This window comes from Crassostrea angulata, chromosome 8 (genome assembly GCF_025612915.1).
Source record: "Crassostrea angulata isolate pt1a10 chromosome 8, ASM2561291v2, whole genome shotgun sequence".
Lineage (NCBI taxonomy): Eukaryota > Metazoa > Mollusca > Bivalvia > Ostreida > Ostreidae > Magallana > Magallana angulata.
Window position 1 is genome coordinate 60,064,719 of NC_069118.1, and position 23,131 is coordinate 60,087,849.

Sequence of the window (23,131 nt, forward strand, 5' to 3'; positions counted from 1 at the left end):
GCAGGATGTGAGTCTCCGAGTCCTGGGTCTCGGAGTCCCCCACCTAGTATGAGGCATCACTTACTCACAATACGTTCATTCATACACGGCATAAAAGGTTACAAAGGTTAATATATAGAATACACAATGCATGAGTCAATATAGAGTACTAGAGCTATCGTTGCAGACACAGAATCGCCAAATATGTCACATGTTGTTAAGCTCTCAATTTGGATATTATTATGCCCGTATTATGCACCTGGTTTCATAACATCATTTAGGAATACTACGCATTGCTACAAGAGTCACAGAGTTCATTCTGTCAATTATTATTAACACTATTCAGTGCGCAGCACCTAGGTACACATAAGTATCATAGTGATCATTATGTAATACTAACAACTCAAGGTCATAGCATGGCTATCTGTTTACAACAGTCAATGTACAGTGGATGTCAGACAATGTCAGTCAATTTTTGGGAATATCAGTGGATTTTGAATTCAGTAGTGTTACATACAACATTACGAGAGTGTCATGTTTTGACATCAAAAATTTAGAATTATTTGCAATTCAATAAATAAAAAACAAACTATAAATGCGGTTTCGTAGAGAAAAGAATGAAGTGAACCCCATCCAGATATTTTCTATACTGATTTGTTCGAAGTTGTGTGTAAACAGTTGACACTTTTTAAAATGTCACCACCGATGTATTGTGTCGTTATCAGCCTCAATATAATATATTCTGACTGAATGATAAGTGAACGCTGAAAGAACGGTGAGCGCAAGGTGAATGCATGGTGAGCATTTTGAGAACGGTGAGCGCGAACGTAGCAGAGCAGAGAGTGCAAGTGGACGCACGGTAAACACATTGTAAGCACACAGTGAATGCACGGACATATGGGAAAGTAGAATGTTTCAGGGACTGTAATAGTAACTTTTAACTGGAAACATTTTCAGGCTGTAAACTGACAAGTAAATTTAATCAAAGTTTTATACTGATTTATCACTTATACAAGACTAGTATTGACATACATGTACATGTATTTTCTTATTTCTTTTTCGACATCTGAATGCTTTTCTCCCTTTTTTATGAAATGTGCTAAATGTTTCACTTAGACCATTTGGGCCTGGTGCTATCATAATATGTTTTGTTAATAAACATGTAATATATGAGATTATAATACTTTCATGCTAGATAGTGAAATCTGATTGGTTTAAACACAGTTGATAATCCATTTTATTACCGTCAGCGTTAGCAACACACTTGGCAATCGGTAACACAACGAATTGTTACATGCGCGTAAATCATGCGCGTACGGTTCGCCATAGAATTCATGTCATTCCAATATAAAATCTGTAAAGTTTTCTTCGAAATTAAGACATTCAGTATAATAAAATAATCAGTGCCTGTTTGGGAGGGAAAGAGTTGAAATTACCCCCCCCCCCACCCCTGAAAACCATTGTTAAATTCGCTTCCCATCGATTGACAATGGTTTTCTCTGGGTGTCAATTTCAACTTTTACCCTCCCAAACAGGCACTATTTATGTAATGTATTCTCAGTTGAAAAACAAAAATAATATGCAATCACTACTACTAATTATGTCCACAATTTATTAAACTGTTACATTTCAATGCTCAAACAAATGTAAAGACTTTTTAGTTACATGTTATTCAGCTTTCTATCAACATTATATTCAGTTTTCTATCAACTTTCCAAGGGACTCCACTTTTGCACAATCTTCAATTCTTTGATCAACGACAACCTCTATGTTCTGAGTGATAGGGTTTTGCTCAATTTCTTCTAGTTTGGCACTGCTTTCATCACGAAGTTTGATTAGGTTCGGAATTATTGTCAACATCTGAATTTTTGAGCACTTTTCATCAACAGCATTTAATATGCCTTCACAATTTGACAACATATTTTGCATGTTTGAGAGCTCTTTCTTTCGGTTTTGAATTTCCATCATCTTCTTTGACTTAGCCTCTGCCAGATTAAGATCAAAGTCCGATTTCAGTTTGTCAGCATGATTAATAATTTTGTCACTAAATTCTTGTATTTCCTTTGTTCGACTCTCAGTAGCTGATTCTAGTGTCTCATACTCTTTAGAGCAATCTGCTATTTTAACATCAAACTGCTCAATCAATGACTGTATTTCTTTAACAACGCTTTCAGTCGTGTTAGCTGATGTCTCTTTGAAACTTTTCGCTGCATCAAAGAGTGTTATGACTGTTTCGCATTTCCTATGGTTAACCATTGTGCATGTTGCACAGCAAGCAACATCGTGGTCTTGGCAGAACATTTCTAGTTTCTTCCCGGCGTGGATCTCACAGACATCGTGCGCAGTCGAGGCAAGGACTGGAACATCTGATGAGTCTTCTAACGGAGCGATTCTGTGATCAGCAAGGATTGGTAATGACGTGTGGAACTCTCCACAAGCCTCGCATAGCGCTGCACTACAGGAATAACACCAAAATTTGCCAGGTTCCTTTCGGCCTCTTTTGGAGCATGGGTTGCAACTGACATCTTTATTTTCTATGTCCTTCTGATCAAGTAAAGTCATTATCATATGATTGATAGGAAACCCAGCGGCGGCCATTTTTGGTGAAATGTTTTCTGACACTTCCACTTTGTTAGGCATGCGACAAGTCGGGCACGAAAATCCATTTTCCTCTTTGTTATATGCTGTAGAAATGTAGTCCGTGAGGCATTCCTCGCAGTACGTATGAAGACATGGCAGATAGCGAGGTTTCGTATAGTTCTCTAGACATATCGGACATGTTATCAAGTCCTGGTAGCTCATCGTACTAATAGGCTAATAGGATAGAATGTAGGTCACTCAAACTGGGAATAAGATGGTGGACTCTACCGTTCAAAACCAAAACCAATGAATTAAAGGGATCCGAATTCAACATCAATAATTTAAAAGATATTAATCATTTCACTTTAATGTTGATAAATTCAGGGAAGTATATACTAATAGTTTGTACGCCCCTGATAAATTCACAAAATTTGATTTATTTTTTTTTAATATGATTCATCCAAATTTCAAAGATGACGAAACCCTTTATAACTCAATTTAAATTCTTATAAAAACACTATAAACAAGCGAACAAATTTTAAATAACAAAGATAATAAAATAATAACATAAAAAAATTTAAAGATACAGGTATATTTTGTGGGTTTTTTATTTCAGTAACCTTATTCAAAATCGATCATACCTGTGACATTGTACCTACGAAATAAACTGTAAATCTTAGATTTTATATTTTCTTAATACCATACACGATCTAAGAGAACTAATATTTTTATCAAAATTAGTCTCTGAATATTTCTTTTTTCTTAACTTTCAATACCATGTAATTTGGGGTCCATTTGGGTGATTTGTCTCATTGACCGAGTTGTGAATGACCCCATAACAATGCTTCAGATACAGAATCAAGTTTTCAAGGTAAATTTTATAGTATGTACCCTATATATAGTCTGTTTTTTGTTGGGTAATTAATATTTTGCAATTGTCAAGACACTGCTTTATGAAGTACATAACTAAGCAGAGCTTTAAACTTAAAGTAAACAATTGGCCCTCCACGATCTGACTAATGACGCAAACATGTCTTGCTTTATGCCACGCATCACCGCCAACAATTATTTGAAAATGCATAGCATAAGCAACACTATTGAAGTTGTGTGATGTTTTTCGAAAAAAGCATATTTGTTTAAAATTTATGCTAATTTATTTGAACATTAAAAATGTGAAACAAGATATTTTTCCAACATACCCAGTAATCTGGTCCAATACAAATTTTGCTCCTTTATTCAATATCTGATAGATTAGTTCTGAGATGGTTGGATGTTACTTATTCAATAAGAATAATGTAGAACAATTCATATGTCCTGATAAGATTAAAGTGTTGTATTGGTGTGCAGTAATTGCCATACAATTATTTTCATTGAATTACTCTAGATACTATAGAAGGTTTTTCTGTTGAGTTCAGGGGAAATATACATCAGCATTCAGTCATTCAATGATCATGTTCCTGTATTGGGTAGTGCAAGGTCAAGTCTCATTCCAAAACTCAGAGTCTATCAAGTCTGCCTTGATGTAATAGATACATAAACATGATAAAGAAAGAGATAGCTATTTGATAAGCCCCTAGTATCTGCCACACCATATATTATCTCCTAACTTCTTGAGTTTATTGTTTATCATCCTTTTTTAAAGATTGCAGTCCTCTTATGATCATTTATGCTAAAGGCATATTTATGCATCAAAATTCTTCTGATTGTACCTTATATCGGAGACATAAATAACATTCCATTCAGGCATTTATCATTTTCAGCAAATTTAAATTAGTCCAAGTATCGCACTATGTCACAATACAGAATTCACAAAATTGGTTTGACTTTTACATAGCATTTTAGATATCCATTATTGATTTTGCTCTATGTCCCTCTTGTAAACATATAATATTAGGCAATTATTGGTAATGTATCAATGTATTAAATGAGAGAAAGAAAAGATTGATGTCGAGAAACTTGATTGATATGTAAATAGAAAAATGAAAAACAACATTTCTTAGGATAAAAAACTTTATATACCTTAATCATTGGTATGCTTACACCACCAATTGCATGGAGACATACATTTACATGTAGATTTTAGCAGGCATAAGGGGGAATGAATATAAATTACAAATTATTTCTAACGTTTGAATATTGATTTTGATGAGTATACTCAAAGCGTAATGACCCCTACTTCTTTGTATGATTCTTGAATTATACTCTGTTCCAAGTTTCTGCTTCCACAAATTTTCTGAAAAATCCACATACATAAAACATTATAGAATATTGGAACATCTTTAATAATTTAGAAAAGACAGGTAAAGCCACCTGAAATAAATTTTTAGATTCTCATCCCTGCTTGCCCCTCAGAAAGTGCCTGCCCATATGTATTTTTTTTATTTAAAAAAAAAAAATGTGTAAAAAAAAATTAAGGGATGAAAATTCGAGCACATTATACCAAAAAAAAACCCAAACATTTTAATGGCTACCAACATGTAGATAAATACTGTTTGATTCCAGTCATGTTTGTTACATAAGGGTACAAATGTCTTAATGCATTAACAGACAAGTTGAAATGAAATGGAACTTAAAGATTACAAATTGGTTTGTGTATTCATAACAGCATTATTCATTTTAAAAAAATAGAGCGGTTGTTATTTCTATAATTAACATGAACGGTGAAAGAGATGTTTAAAAAAAAGAAAATCAACCAACCTGCTCCATATTTTTTTGCAAAGCAGAATGAGAATCTTACTATCTATTTTATGTGGCCCAAGAGTTCAGCAGATATTGATGTATTGTATGATTTTTTTCTAATGAAAAGGAAAACTCTAAAACATATGCATCTTCGCTAGCCTAGGGTGACGATCCACTGTTTTTTTCTATTCAGAGTGAGTAAAGAAACACGGTGGATTGTCACCCTTGGCTAGCAAAGATGTAAAATATTAGAAAAAATTAAAGTACAGCAACTCTCAATTTTACAAAAATATTGACGGGTACTTTATCCGAAACTGTCTCTTGCTACCTGTAACATACACTAACATTCTCTGAAAAGACATCTTGTCTTAAAATCAAAAAACTTATGCTATTCTGAGAAAAAGTACACCACATTTTGCCAATTCCATTGAGGTGTAAGAAAAATATGGCCATTTAAGTGAACCCATCATTTCCATTTTCCTCTATTTAACACAGATTCATAGGGCTCTCCATAAATAAATCATCTTTACCTAATCTTTACGAGGTCAATTGTTGTTCAACCTCCTTGAATAAGAAACCTTATCCAATACTACATACATCTACTTGATATTATCATGATAAAAGCATCACATCACTTAGAAATACCTTTACATGTATACCCTCTCCCTATCTTTTGATTTTCACAAGAAGCATTAGTTTGAACACTTTAACCTAATATTATGAAACTTGTGGCAATTTCCTTGTGTCATTTCTTACACATATTTGAAAACAACCATCACTGATATTTAAAACTGATCTTTTCTGATAAATGATGATTTGTAGCATTTTTATTCACAAAAAGACACGGCGCCCTACATGTGATTTCTTGTTTTCATGAAAAAGTAAGCCTATACTCATAGTTATTGGATATCTTATATGTTCTGGTTTCTAGTCTCCTTTTAACTTTGCTAAATTAGTAAGACCTACAAGTGTGATGTGTGTGTTTAATTAAAATGAAATTCAAACACACACGGGTACCTGGGGAAGGATGAGAATTCCATGAAAAATGTTAAAATTTTACATGTTTTTTCTACATTTTTGATGCACATTTACAATAAAACGGTAAAAATATGTTGTTTTTTGTTCATTTCAAGAGTAATTATCATAGCAGAATCTGATGTTATTTCAAGGTCAAATATGCATTCACATAACCTACATGTAATGGTAATGGAGTCCATTGGAAAGAGGGGGTGGCTTTCTCAATTCTGTAAATATATCTAAAATATCATTTTTGGATAAGAAGGAGCAAAAACTTGATTTTTTTGACATTTTGTATACTTTGATTACTGCATTTGTCTACATGTGAAGTTCATTTGAAATAAAAATATGCTGTGTTAAAAAAATTGGGTAATATAAGTCAGATGGCTTAATGTTACATGTATTTCATAAAATCAGACGGCAAAATGGCTGCAAATTCATAAATTTAATGATTTAATTGATTAAATCTATTTTAAAGTATTTATTCTTATGTCAGTAATTAACTTTAGTCTATTAATTTTCATCAGGATAGGAAATACCTACTCTCTAAGCCAATTTACTCTAGTGGTGGTCATTCTACACATTTAAGAGGGAGTTACTCCCCTTGAATATTTTTGCTAATAAATCATGTAATGACATCTATAGCCAAAAAAATCATCCATTTTCACAAAATATATTACTTATGGTGCAAAATCCACTCAAATTTACACTTAAAGGAGAAATCTGAAATATTAGAATTATACCGACCAATCTGATGCTTAAAAGATCCTGTTAATAGCCCTATAACTAGAAAAGAGACCTTCAGTTAAATTAAGGAGGCGGGGGGGGGGGGGTCAACAAATTAGCCATCAGATCTTCCATATAGAACTAGTCTCTATATATCATATATAGATTATGACAGGGCAATTTTTATATCGCGTCCTATATTAGCTCGAGGTCGCTGTATATAAGCCCGAGAGCCGTCAGAAAAAAATTTCACGATTTTTAATTAAGTACCAATCGTGATGATTTTAATTTCACGCTGCTAGAAAATCAATTGATCAGAATATAAGCATTAAAACGTTTTTCGAAACTAATGGTAGTATTCATGATGGGTTTAATTTTGCGGGAAAATGATGAATCGCGAACATAGTGAAATTAAAAAAATCGTGATTATTTGCCAATCTACAGTATATGAAATCTACATCAATTGTATAGTTTTTAAATCACGAGTAAATAAAAATGACACATTTCAAACAGTTTTGATAGCTCGACACATTTCTGTTATGGGGATAAAGGCACTTTTGCTATTCCTAAGAAAATATTATAGCAGAAAATCATCCTGGTTAGTAGCTATTTGTTGTTTTTGAATTAAAATGAAAATAATGGGTTTACCGTATTCAAATAGAGTGATATGCCTGTCAATACATTGATTATAATAGCTCTTTTAAATATCACATGACAACATTTTTTATTCGAGTGTATTCATTGATCAAATGATAAAGGTTGTGAAACATCACACGAGTTCACGGCAGGGAATCAACAGTCATTTATAATTAGAAATACCAATTAAATTTTTGAATATTTTTAATTTGGGGAATTGAGCGCATTGAAGTACAATTTTCTTCTTTCACATATAGGATTAAAAAAAAAAATGAAATACAATAACTATTATAATATATTTTTGATAATACAGTAAGTAGTTAAGGAAGAAAATGTACCTATATGCTCTCATGTATTTTGATCGCTATATAAAGGTGGGGGTGGGGTGGGGCAGAACGAAAATAAAGGGTATTGAAATTTAACAGTGAACCCCTAACAAATGTTTAGTCTTATATCTTGCATTGGATCTTATATTTTCGGTAAAAATGGTATTCCATAAAAATACAATGTCAAAGATTAAAAGTATGCAGAAATAAGTGTAAAATTCGGATACTTTACGGTATTTGTTTTAGCTTACCTGAGCTGAAAGCTCAAGTGTGCTTTTCTGATCAAAATTTGTCCATTGTCTGTCATCGTTGGCATTATCATTCTTGTAAATTTTTCACATTTTGCATCTCCTTCTTCAGAACCACAAAGCTGATTTCAACCAAACTTGGCACAAAGCATCACTGGGTAAAGGGAATTCAAGTTTGTTTAAATGAAGGGCCACACCCTCTCTGATAGGGAGATAATTTAAAATTATTAAAAATTTGTTGATATTTTCGCAAATCTTTTTCTCATAAACTGTTAGACAAGAAAAGCTGTAACTTGTATGGGAGCATCATCAGGTAGTGTTGATTCAAGTTTGTTCAAAGCATGTTCGCCAGGGATAGGGTGGGGCCACAATGACGAATGGATTTTTACAAAGGAATATATAGATCAAATCTTTAAACATTATTAGGATAGAAAAGCTTAAACTTGTGTGGAGGCCTACTCAGGCAGTGTAGATTCAAGTTTGTTCAAATGTTGGTCCCTGGTGGTAGAGTGGGGCCACAATAGAGGGGTATCAAGTTTTACATGGTAATACATTGAGAAAATCTTCAAAAATATTCCTCCTAAAACTATCTGGTCAGAAAAGCTTAAACTTGTGTGGAAGCATCCTCAATTAGTATAGATTCAAATTTGTTCAAAACATGGTCTCTGGGGTAGGATGAGGGGGGTGAAATTTTGCATGAAAATGTTTAGAGAAATTTTTTTAAAATCTTCTTCTCAAAAACCATTTTGCCAGAAAAACCTAAACTGGTGCACATGTAGAAGCAGCCTCAGATAGTGTAGATTTCAGTCTGTTCAAATCACGTTCCCTGGGGTTAGATTGGAAGGGGGGTTAAATTTTTTACATAGGAGAACATAAAGAGAAATCTTCTGCTAACGTATTCAGTCTAAAAAGCAGTAACTTGTGTAAAAGCACAGGTTGTGCAGAATAGAGTTTGATCAAACCGTGATTTTCTAAAGAAAAGGGGCGGGGTTATATAGGAATAGGGAAAATCCTCCTACCAATACTTAAACAAAAAAAGGGGCTTGGTATATACATTAAGATATGTAGATAAAAATTATGCAGATTTAAAAACAAATTGTCAACATATTTTGATTTTGATACTGTAATGCTGAATTGATCAGAGTTGAGGCTATTATTGCTCAGGTGAGCGATTTAGCCCCTGAGCCTCTTATGTTTTTTATTATACGTATACCTAGGGGCCATATATGGCACAATATCCTTTGAACACCCATATAAAGTCATTATTGCTAGGTGAGCTAATTGGCCCGATGAGCCTCTTGTTTTTAACTGGTAGCAGACAAGCGTGAATGTCGTGCCCTGTATTGAATAAGGAAAATATGTTTGTCCTTTATTAGTCCCCTACCGCTTTCACCGGAGGGGTCTATAGTTTTACTCTGCGTCCTTCAGTCCGTCTGTCCGTCCGTCTCTGTCTGTCTGTCCCACTTCAGTTTTCCACACCTTTTTTCTTTATGCGTTTGAGGAATAATATGAAATTTGCTAAACAGCTTCAACATGTCAAACTACAGTTTAAGTTTACGCTATTGTAGCGTCTGGTTGTAATATTTTCGAGAAAATTAATTTTTTATGTTCCAATTTTTTAATGTTCGGTTCGTTATCGGGTCAATCTAATTAAAATTAGACGTTCTGAATCCGCTACCGCTTCTCAAACATCTAACAACATCCCATGCAGGGTCACGTCAGTGTGACCTTTCAGTTAACCAATGAAATCACGACTCCGACTCTTTGGCTGAGGGCTCAAAACTCCTCTGCTTTTTTTATCGACATACGTAGATGACCGAGGTGTTCAAAGCGAAAGAAAAGCCCATGACAACGAGGAAAACTTGTGTTTTAGGAGATGCCTGTATTATATGTGGATTTTCGTTTGTCCAATACGAAAAGACAGCTGATGGGACTGATATTATTGACAAGTTCTATCAAAATAAACTAAAACTGAACACAGAAAGGATAGATTGTATACGGAAGTAAACAAAAGATCGGATCTCGATCACGAAGGGTGTAACGCGAGCGTTTGTAGGAAATGCTTCAGATATGTCGTCCAAAATGCACCCCGATATATCTTCTTGTTCTTTTTTAAGCTTTTTAACGTTGAATAACTGAATCACTTCTTCGGACGCCAATTTGAAACTTCAACCGAGTCGATTTTAGAAACACGAATCTGATTGGATAATTCTGAAATGTTTATTCATATTTGAAAGGTCACACTGACGTGACCCTGCATTGGATGTTGTTAGATGTTTGAGAACGGTAGCGGATTCAGAACGTCTAATTTTAATTAGATTGGTTATCGGGTTTGGTGTGTATTGAATAAACGAGGAGAGTATTTAGTCAGTAATGGTATCGTACATTATCTGTACAATTCCTTTTTTTATTTCTAACAAACAAATAAGTTCTGTAAAATAGTGTCAAGAGTTGTGTTGTTTTTTTGTATTATTACAATCGGGTTCGTTATCGGGTTGGTTTGTTGATTCGGGGTACAGAAGACGGTAAGAAATGATATTCTCCATAACAGTGCATTGTTTTCACAAATTTCTACAAACCGGTAGGGGACGTGTATTGCTTATGCAATACTCTCAGAATGCTTGTTAGTCTTGGATAGATCTCTGATGAAAATATTTTGTTTGTTCAAGCATGCACTCAATGTTTTCTGAATAATTTGAATTTTAGGAATTTAAGATGTCAAACTATCATTATGCTCCTTCAAAGGAACTTGAATCTGACTTTTTGCTTTTCTTCATTGTTTCATCTTTAAAAGTAGTTTTGAGGTTAAAAATGTTTACCAACCAGTTAAATATTGCAAATGGCTTACAATAAATAAGCAACACCAAATTCCTTCAAAGGTTAGATAATAAATCAAAAGCTTAAAAATGCAATAGTGTTTTAATGAAAACTTTTTTTCTTTTCCAATTTAAACAGGGGTCGAGTGAATCAAAGAACTCTGAAGGACAGAGGGAAAGGATATCCATACTATTGAGTTGTGCAATTTGTAAAGAAAAGTCTTATAATCCTATAACACTACATTGCTTACACTCGCTATGCAAAGAATGTTTTGAGGGAAATATCAGGGAACAACTACCAGACGTTTGTGATTTGAACAGTGATGTATTGCTTTTTTGTCCTTCATGTGACTATCAGTCATCTTGTGACATATCTAGTTATTTGCAAAGAAACATTGGGGCATATCTTGCTGCCCCTCAAGCCATAAAAGCTCTTTTAGACATTGAACATGGACTGGACTCTCCAATTTGCGTATCTTGTAAAAACAAAGGGAAAACCACATCTTCATTGTTCTGGTGTTTTGATTGTGTCAACCATTTTTGTGAAGAATGTTTTGACTTTCATTCGACTTTACCTGTATTGGACAAACACAAAACATACAGTCTTGCTGAGTTGAAGAAAGATCCTGACGTTGTTACAAAAGCTAGAGAAATTTGTGAAGAACACGGTTTGCGTTTTACTAAATTTTGTAGTGAACGAGAATGCGTCTGTTGTGATGGTTGCCTGTCTTCGGATCATATAGATATATGTAAAGGTGAACACAAAAAAATACAAGAAGAAATTATTTCCAAGCTTGTAAATCCTAAAGTAACAGAATTACAGGAATCGCTTAGGAACATGCTTCAGAACCTGGATAGCAATGGAAAAGAACTGTCTGATGTTGAAAATAAAACTGAAGAGTTTTTTAAAGACGAGCAAATGAAAGCTGATGAAAAAAGTAATAACTTGAGAAAAAGATTGCTTGAATCCTCAGATTCAATATTGGTGGAATCCTATAAGATACCGTTTTACAAATTACAAGAAATGGAGTCAAAGAACGCAGTGTGGAAACAACAGAAGTCAGTTCTAGAGAATGCAATAGAATTATTGTCAGCTTTAAAAGGTGGATCGGATTTAAGATATTTTCTTGAGTTGAAGAAGATTAAACAAGTTTTAAAACAAGCAGGCAATGTTTTATATGATTGTGAAAAAGGTGGCAAGACAACATTTTCAGTTTTATTCGAAAAATCTCTGGACACCTTTGCTGATTTGGATAGCTTTGGGAAGATTACAGAGATACAGTATATGTCAAAAGACGAGAATTCAGCCTTTGAGATTAGTTTTGTTGAGTTACAGTCCAAGGAAAGCAAAGAAAATGAACCTTCAATGCAGTTGGGAAAAAGTTTTCACTTTGGTGAACATTTATTTAGATTGTCCAAATCAATAGATTTAGAAAATGGATGGTCACACGTGACTGGGTGTGACTGGATGTCAGAAAATGAGATAGTTATTGTCGACCAAAAAGTAAAAGGCAGTCCAGGTCTTTGTGTATATAATACTGACAATGGGAAATTGAAATCGAGAATTCCACTGGACCAAAAACCGTACGATATATCAGTTCTTCCCAATAAACAATGTGCAATCACATTTCCGAAAGAAGAGGAAGTTCGAATCTATAGTTTAAATGATTATTCCGTGCAAAGAGAACTTGACATTGATATAAAATGTTATGGTGTTTGCCATTGTTTTCACCCCAAAGGGGGAATTACAATGGTAGCTGGTGAAGATAATATAATTTTCTATGATAAAAATTTTTCGAAAACCAAATGCTTGACCGTTGATGGGGAAGACATCCGCTACATCTGTGCGTATAATAACAACCTTATTTTTTACAGTGACATAAAAACCAACACCGTTTACAGTGTCATCGGCAATGGCGACAATCGATTTGAATACACAGATGACGACAGCATTAAAGGTGCTGCTGGCATCATCATTGATGAATCAAAAAATGTATATGTTTGTGAAAAAGGAGAGGACTGCATTCATGTATTGAACAAATCTGGAAACTTCATCAGAAAAATTGAAGTAGGACAAAATCCAACCTCGATTTCCTTGTCAAGGAGTAAAACAAAAATCTGCATCATACGTGGTGGGAGATATACCTCCAATGTTGCAGACATTTATACTTTGTGATTTTATTTTCTTCTGAAAGCACCAAGTCCTTTTTCATGTTGAAAGAACTGGCGTGTGATTGCTTATGCATTTGCTAGAAATTGTTGATATGGCAGTTTTTCTTCAAAAATGATTCATTCATGGATGCTAATTTGTTAAAAAAAACTTACCTCAAACATGACCTTAACGTTTTGAATGAATACAGATAGAAATCAATTAAAAATCAACTATAGTGAGAAAAAAAATCCAAACATGCCAGGTTTAAAATAATTTTATGTGATTATTGAAAATTTACTATATCTATATACAGAGTTCTTCATTTAAGGTGGTATGGGACATCTATCGATATTTATGTAGATTTATGAACATTATAATACCCTCACCGGTTTGAAATTTTCAAATTTTTCACATTCAACCCCCCCCCCCCCAAAAAAAGTTTTAAAGAATTTTAGAAATTTCACTTTTAAATTCTTCAGCGGGACTCGAACTCATGACTTAAAGATCCGTAGTGATTTGTCCAATCACTGAGTTATGCTGTTCAGATTATAAAGAAACTTTAAAATTATACTTGATTTTTTTGTTTATTTCGCTAAATAATACGTCATAACATGTAGGTGTTCCATACCACTTTAATTGACAAGGCTATTAATTTTATTCGGATGGAAACTCTTTCTTTTTATGTATTGTCAGTTCTGTTTTTTGTGAAATATTTTACCATTTTTGGGAGTTGATTTTAATCAACTTTCCTATGTAGTTACTCTGGCAAAACGAAAGCGAAACAGTGTTTGGTCCTAAGCACAAATCATCACCGCTGACAAGACTTAGATCTTGATAAAAAAAAAACCCTGATAAATTCGATGTACTGTATCCTGAACCATTCATATTCAAGGAAACGTATTTATAAATACCTTGAAAATAGTCGGATTTTAAATGGTACGAACAATTAAGAGATTATTGTAGTCGTGTGAATTCATACGCCAGAGTTCAATTTAGTATCGGCTCTATCTGTAAATCTCCGAGAAACGAAGTCTCTCTTGGTAGTCGGAGATTAACGAAGAAAGCCGAGCGTCTGGTTGAACGAGACTAGAGTTGAATATTGCTTGGATCCAGATATGTGTACAATTTTAGAAATGTTACGATTACTGATATAAAGTATGATGGAATTAATTCTATCTTTAAATATTACCCAATATGTTTAACTACTTGCCATGCAAAATATCATATCGTTGATTCTAAAATTAATAGTAATCGATAAAATCAACTCCCGTCAGAACTTCAGTACTTTGATTTAGTTTATTGAGACAAAGTCTTGGGGAGCTTATGCAAAATTATTGGCATTGGTGTCGGCGTCCAGATCTGATTAAAGGTTTTGTTTGTTACAAGGCCTGTATCTAAGTTATTACTTGTCCTATCTCCATTTCACTGGCATGGATGATGCATCTTAACCTACTTATGGACCTAAAGCACTTAGATACTGAATCAAGGCCATGAATTTAAGATCCTAGAAGAGGTTGAGGTTAAGAAGCAGGTTAAAGTTTCTGGGGTTAATACCTTTTAACTGTCATACTTGAATAGGTAATGCATCTTGTGATGCTGATGCATGCCACAGCCTTGGATGCTGAATCGAAGCTGTAGGTTTCGGATCCTTGATGAGGATAAGTATTTTGGAGCTGATTAAAGTTTTTGGAGCAGCTGTACTTTGATGACCATACCTCATTTACTACTGGTCTTAACTTCACCAAACTTGTATCGTTGTTATGTTTTACTATTTGTATGCCTTTGACAGACTAAAATGCTGAATCTGAGCCAAAGGTTTTGGAGCTAGTTAGACTTTTTCGAACAGGTTCCCTTTTATGATTATATCTAAGTTATTACTTGCTTTAACCACCAAACATGCATTATGGTGTATCTTGTAATTCTAATGCAGTCCTCGGCCTTGAATGTTAAATTAATATGAGCCATAGGTTACGGAAGCTGGAGGAGGTAAAGTTTTTGGGGCAGGTGTCCTTTTATAGACAAATCGCTGTTATTTTTGTTACAATTTTTACTAAATTTGGATACATGATGCATCTTGTGATACTGATGCACACCAAAAGCTTGGATGTTGAATCTGAGCCAGATTCAGGAGAACGTTAACGTTAAGGTTTTTGAAGCTGTTCAAAGTTTGGAAGCAGATGCCCTTAAATAGAAAAATCTTTGTTATTGTTGCTTTAATCTTTACCACATTTTCGTAGATGATGCATTTTGTCATTTCATGATATTGTAACATCTTATATAATATTGTTTAATATAATCTTGTTCGATATGATATGACATTGTTTAATGTGATATTGTATCAAATGATTTGTATCATATGCTTTACAGTGTTGTATCATGATACAGCATATATATTATAAAATATCACTATATTTTTATAGTAATGTATCATATGATACAATATTCTATCATATACCAGGGATGGGGTAATAGTAATTTTTAATGGTAATTGAGTGTAATTAATTACATTTTTTGATGTAATTGTAAGTAATGTGCAGTTGGTCCAATTTTCTATTACATGTAATGGTAATTTGATTACTTTAAAAAAAAGGCATGTAATTCCAATTACTTTTCAATGACTTTCAATTACACGCTGATGTACATATAAATATGAAACTGTTCACGACCCATTGTTCCCTACAATATCCATAGTACAAGGTCAAGTTAGGAAAAGTAGTCAAAATCATTGAATTTTAAATTTATTATATTCATTATACTAAATATTTTTTTTAAATGAATTGTTTCAGTGATTAAATATTTAATCATAAGATTTCCCAAATTTCATTAAGCACATGTATTTGATGATTTGCATGATCTACATGTATTATCTTAAAAAAAAACGTATTTTCATTTTTATTGGAATAATAAGTGTGTCAATTATCATCGAATTAGTTAAAACATAATAACTGTTTAATTAACAAACAAAATCAGTCTTATCTAACTTATATAAACTATCAAGTCATGCTTTGTAATTGATAGCCTAAATACATAGAGCTAAAATTTATGGCTTCAAATGGGTTTTAAGTTTCAGATGCCAAACATGTCAACAGAGTGTGTTCCCTTATTGCAAACATTTGATAATTAGGTACAAAACAACACGTGTGAATTGTGATTTGATAACAATTATAGTCTGCCCTCTACCAGATATTAACCTGTATTTTTGGCATTATATGTAACTATAAAGAAAAAAAAATGGATATAAATGCAAAGGAGAAAATTTTCAGATAAAAGTTTTGCATGCAGGAGATACTTTAGTTGACATGATAGGTGTAGGTTAGGGGATATGACTTTTAAATGTTTATTGAATATCAAGGTGGTACATATGGGACACCTCCGTATTGTGACTACCTGCGCTTTGAAATAAACATTAAAACCACATTTATATTTTTTCTTTCCAAAAATCGTCACCTATTAGAGAGGTTAGCAAATTCTGAAAGAGTGAAAGTATTTGATTATGACGAAATTATATTCACATTAACGATATACCTCATTCAATTTTTATACATCTACAGTATGTTGTAGCTACCGGTACAACATGGTTTTAGTAAATTTTGATGAAAATGTAATTTGTAATTTAATTTATTACATCTTCAAAGTCATTTTAATTTAATTAATTACATTTAAAAAACTTTTGTTATGGTAATGGTAATTTAATTGAAAATATTTAAGAAAATAATTGTAATTTATTTAATTACTTTTTATTGTAATTGACCCCATCCCTGTTGTATACCCATCAATTTTCCCTTCTTCATACTGTCATTTTAAATTTTTCAGATCACCACATTGGGGGTTTTGGATTCCCTATCACCTTTCTCTGAAACTGGTGACGTAGTGCGCATTAAATAACGTTTGTATTTTTAGCGTGCTTTGAAAGTGTTTGTTTAAAAAAAGCTTTGTTATTAAAGTGAATGTCCTACTGTGGATTTCAAAAAAGACAATGGTATAAATCATTGTAGCAGTAGCTTGATTCAAAGAGCCTGATCACGTCTCGTTGCCAGGCGCGGATCATCAGATCAAACTCAACGCTTCGCGTCTTGCTTGAACGAATGATCTGCTCCAGGGAAAGAGATACTTGCATTCTCCAACTCATTGAATCAAGTAACCGTTATGATAAAATATATATCACGTATCACAATATCATATCATATAATACAATATTATATCAATAGATAAAATATGATATGATTCCATATTGTATGTTGTGTACGGACTTTTCCGGGGTTTTTTTCCCGATTACGAAAAAGAGCACACGGCGGGTGTGACCTGTCAGCAGAGGATGCTCACTCCTCCTAGGCATATGATCCTACCTCTATCTATTCGGAGGTCCATGTTCCTCTGCTTTGAATTTGTATTTCGTTTTATATATTTCTGAGATGGTTCATGGTTTGTTATTGTCTTTTTTTAAGATTTCATATTATATAATTATATATTTTATAGTATTATTATATAATACAGTTTTATATTGTTTTGTATGTGTCATGTGTATCAAATGACACAATATTAAATAGTATCAAATGACAATATTGTTGTTTTTCGAATACACATGTAGCTTAACATTACTTTTATAGTAGTCGAGGCTAGAGTACTTCCGATTAAAAGTTTTTAAGCATTAAGTATGATTGAATAATTATGTGACTGTATAAATTAATGATTGAATAATTCTGTCACTGTATAAAAGTTAAAATCTCAAGAAAAATGCATCAAAATAAATATGAAATTACTTTACACAAAGCTGTTGCTGCATAGTTAACAAAGTAGTGCGAAGCGTAATGTGTGCGCAAATAGTAGAATTCGCCGAATGCCTGATACTGTAAATGCAATCTTCATTAATATAGATCATAATTATTTTAGAAGTATGAACCCTTTATAATAATATATAATTTATAGATTAAAAAAAGTCAGGGCTATACATATACGTACATGTAATACATCGTACGAATTTAGTGGTTGAAAACGGGGGGCTAGAGTCGGTGGAATCTTTGATAATCTTAAGGCGTTCACGTGTTCGATGTAAACACATGCACATGGTCTACGTATTGCAGTCTTTTTTTAAAGGACAGCAACTTATTATATGATTAAGTGATGAATTGATACACATATACGAAAGTGAGTGTTATCAAGCAAAGATATAGCCAAACAAAAAGAGAAACGCAATTTTTCATTGGACAATCTTTACTCCAATGTAGAAAAAATAAAATGTCATAATGACATCCTAGGTCACACACAGGTAAATATAACGTTTATTTTTTTCTAGATTATGTGATATCAGCCAGTCATGCAATTTCGTTAGGTTTTTTGTCCACTCCGCTCCCCATAATTCTTGGCAGACCTCTTTAGAAAAACTCGGTGACAGAATCCGTTTTATGATTGGCTGTAGCTGCAAGTAGCTGATCAATTTGCAGCGTATTAAAAAGGCGGTTGTGAACGTGATCTTTTTCCCTCGGTGGAATCTCGCTATCCCACACTGGTAATGAATGACTCTATTATTCCTGCATATGTGACTGCAATTTCTGAATACCGATCTCGAAATATGATACTTACTGATATCCTCAAAAAAATCTAATGCAATTTAAAAAATACAGAGTGATAAATGCAGTTTGTTGAAATCATGTTATTTTATTTAACAAAAAGCTAAACATACTTTTTAAAATTTTAGATGTTGAAATCACAAATCCATGCAACATTTTATTTTAGGAACCAGTTTTCAAAATACATGTATACTTTTTGATAATTTTTACGCCCATTGTGATCCTGAAAATGCCGATCCTTTGGGTATTTTTTTAAATTTTCAATTGATTAAGGGTCTTATGATGTGAACATAATTAATATGTCAGTGAATACTGTAAGTTAATAAAATTAAAAAAGAATACTAGTAAATTAAATGTTGTTCAAAAGATTAAATCATTTTATATCATTTTACAAAAAATTACCTATTTTTTTTAAATGAATGATAAGCAAATGTTTCATAAAACTATTTGTTTCGAAAAAAATCTCATTTATTTTACATGAATATCGGTTAAAAAAAGGATTATCACATTGTCTAATATTTTTAATGTATAAAAAAGCACCATTTTCCGCAATCGGTTCAATTTTTAGCAACGGCCATAGCTTTGATAAAACCGAAAGACCAGTCCACTGCGTAAAATTTGATAAGGATTTATCCCCAGATTTATGTTTGAGAAATCGGAAAAAAATTATGTACATGGCTTTTTTATGTTGGTCGGTATGGATCATAATCTAAAGTCTTTAATGACCTGCATTTGCTTGAATAATGATAAATCCAATGATGTCATTAATAAAATCTGTCACATTTAAATGAGAATGTATTTATCAGGTCAACGTTAAATTCAAAATATACAGGCAAAAACAGATTAATCGTTGTTGACGATATTTTGCACAATATCTTCACATGATCAATAATAAACAAAAATCAATATTCATTCTCCGTTATTATCTCGATGCACTTCAATTGATTGAATATTGTCATTGTGTTGTCATTATGTTGGTCCTTTTTTCATTTTTTTATGGGCTAAGTATAAATAATTTACGCCCATTTATTAGATGTGCTCTTTGTTCCATAGACAGTGTTGTATGAAAAGAAAACCAGTATCATTCTGTTTTATATAAATTCAAATGTATCTGTATATATTTCCTTTATTTTATATTCTTTTGGTGTTGTTTGATTCTGAATAAAAATGTAAGCAACTATATATTCAAAAATGTTTTGTCATATGATAAATTAATCACACATTGATATTAAAAAGTCAGGAATGCAAGTATTGCGATGAGATATCACTCGCATAATATTTTATTTATTATAAAAAGAATCATTGGATCGATTCTATATATAGTGAAACTTAATATCCAAAGCTCAAAAACATTTCATTGATCACTTAAAAAACTCATTGCAGCGAGTTTATACCTTGTAAAAAAGAAATCAAAGGCTCATAAATATTTCAATGATCATTTAAAAGAATCATTGAAACGAATTTATATCTTGTTGAAAGAGTAGCCAAACTTATGATTTTTCAATTGTTATTTTTAAGACTGTTTAATTCAATTTATAAAACACGTTTTCCAACTGCTAGTGGAATGGTTACAAGATGTTTAAGTGACTTAAGTTGAAATGTGGTCTCTAAAAACATGTTTTACGGTGCAGCCATTAGGACGATTATAGCATAAAATTAATTCAATTATGTATATTTTAGGTGACTTTGTCAGATTGACGCCTGATTTGATATAAAACCGGATTAACAAAATATACGTTGCAATTCCAACTATACTATTTTTTGTTTTTTTCAATGGTGGTTGGGAATGTATTTTATTAAATGAATCATTTTGCAACCACTATTGAAGTTGAAAACCACTGTTAAAATGAATTGCTGTAATAATGGCAGGGGATATATTTTAATAGAAAAATCACTTTGCAAGTTCAATTGAAATACAACTACTGTTAGGATCAATTATTTCAAAAGTGGATAATGATGAATGCTACAAGAAACATTTAACAATCACTACTGAAATACAATCACAATTCAAATTAATTATTTCAATAGTGGTTGGGGATGTATTTCATTACAACCACTACTTAAATAATTTATTCATAAGCGGTTTGGGATAAATATTGTTAAAAGAAATAATTTGCAACCACTATAAAGATACAAACATCATCAAATTAATTGATAATGTTTTCATTTTGAATTTTTTAATCGAAAAAGAAGATTCAAAAAGTGGTTAAGGATGTATTTCATTATAAGAATCACAGTGCAGACACTGTTGAAATTCAACAAAAATGTTGGAAATAAATTTTATTTTACTTAACACTTTTATGATGAATTATTTGCATATATGTTGTGCATGTATATATGGTGGTTAAGGGTGTATTTCATTATTAAAATAAATTTGCAACCACTTTTGAAATACATCAACCATGAACATAAATTAATTATGATATAATTTTTGAAACCACTATTGAAAAACAACCATTATTGAAATAATTATTTCATTAGTGGTTGAGGATGTATTTCATTTTTATGTCTATTTTTGTCTCTGTGTGCGACCATTTCTTAAATAAGAAGTATATCTTTTATTTATGATTTACTTTGATTAACATGTATGTAGCCATGTGTCCCATACCACCAATCATCCAGAAATTTATGATTATGAAGAATATATATACTTAAACTGTGGATTAACAAAACGTTGTTCACCTCTTACAACATTTCAAAGAATATTTAAAGTAAGTATATATATGTTAACACTTGTCTTATAAATATAATAAATTGTCGATCTTTGAATTGTTGTTAAAATGAGATTCAATATATTTATAAAATATTGCAAATGGACAAGTTAATTTGTAATGTATAATTGGGGTAAATGTACAAGTACATGTAAATTAGAAGGTTTTTTTTATTTTATTTTCCTTTTTTACGAATCAAAGCATAACTTTCAATACGGAGATTGGTATTTACTGAATCGGTGCTGATGATATGGCTTAGGACGGTGTCTATCATGTATCAATGATATTGCATTATGAGCAGAAAATTATGAAACTTTCTGCATGTTTGAAAGATATTCATCTGTAACTATACTACGCTTAAGCATTGTATTTATGCATGCGTTGTAGTAAAGTGTATACACACGAACTGTTCTTTAAAGACGTCTACAAAAACATACATATAAAAAAAATTCCGAAAAACAAATACGTATGACATTTTTCCAGAGAAAGTATAAGTGAGCGAAATAGTGATGTGAATTATTCTTTATAAAGTTTTAAAAAGAAAAATAAGCATGTTATAAAAATTGCTTTCAGTTTTTCAAACTCTTATTACAAAGGTTTTTACATGTAACGAGAATTTGTCAGTTGATAATGAAATTACATTTATTTTATTTTTCAAATTATTAGTAAAGTTTTGTAATGATCTTTTTATCATGTGGTATTCTTTCTCTTGAAAATGTCTTAGTTTACGTATATAAGAAAATAATAACTACTGTCTATAGGCATAATTTTGGTTTAAATAATTTAAATTAAAAAATTGCTTCCCTTCAACAATTCAAAATCAATCAGAATGTCAAAAATGAGAACCTAAAGCCGAATACCACTCTCACACAGGTGTCTGGTATTTAAACCCTTCGATTTCATTACACTCGATTGCATCCCTGAAGCCCATGGCCGACGTATAGTGTTTTTTTCGTATTCCGTGATGACTGTAGTCAGACCAAGAACTTGTAGATTTCAGCTCGTGTCAATTACTTTCAATCAAAATCAACGTGGTAAAAATGAACAATTTAAGATTAATTCGGTTTTACCCTTAATTATCCGAGAGCTCATAATTACATTAATTAGGTATGTGAAAGGGATTTCGAATGTACTTAAACTGTCACAGTCAACGTTATTTCCAATTTCCTAACGATGCAATACGTAAATCTGAAGTTGAACAAGCACTGTTGCAATGTCCCTTTTAAAATGTGTTGCAGTTTGTAATTGGTGAAATCTTAATAGTATTACACCATTATAACAACATCAAGTTTATTTTATTCCCTGTGAACTTTTTAGTCAACATTACTATGTATGATTTCAAAAATTTCCTTGACAAGTTAATATTGGGTTAATGTTTTTGTAATGTAAACATATTATTATTGTGAATAATATGTGTGCCTGTTGTTGATAAATGTACCGAGTCTGACACTTTCTTCTCCGTTCCTTTACGGATAACAATAAGAAAGATACATGTAGGAAGATATAAACAAAATATATTGGCAAAATTGCTATAATAAATACAGCCTCATCATTGTTATTTAAAAAAAAGAATAAAGAGAAAAGATACAAAGTAAAAAAAATCTATGTAGATATTGCATATTGTCAAATAATTGAATTGGAATATGAGAAATTACACACCTTAAGAGCCGGTCCGGGGGCATGGATACAACCTA

At 32.1% G+C, this 23,131-nt stretch overlaps 2 protein-coding genes across 2 annotated transcripts; one reads left to right on the top strand and one right to left on the bottom strand.

Moving 5' to 3' along the window:
• Window positions 1-1,574: 1,574 nt before the first annotated feature.
• On the bottom strand, window positions 1,575-2,833 carry LOC128159463 (probable E3 ubiquitin-protein ligase MID2). The gene has a single exon (XM_052822579.1). It carries the CDS (start codon window positions 2,779-2,781, stop codon window positions 1,675-1,677), a length of 1,107 nt encoding a protein of 368 aa, XP_052678539.1. The 5' UTR covers window positions 2,782-2,833; the 3' UTR covers window positions 1,575-1,674.
• Window positions 2,834-3,348: 515 nt separating this feature from the next.
• LOC128159462 (uncharacterized) lies at window positions 3,349-17,929 on the top strand. Its single transcript, XM_052822578.1, has 2 exons — window positions 3,349-3,430; window positions 11,147-17,929. Exons 1-2 carry the CDS (start codon window positions 3,401-3,403, stop codon window positions 13,181-13,183), a joined length of 2,067 nt encoding a protein of 688 aa, XP_052678538.1. The 5' UTR covers window positions 3,349-3,400; the 3' UTR covers window positions 13,184-17,929.
• Window positions 17,930-23,131: the final 5,202 nt, after the last annotated feature.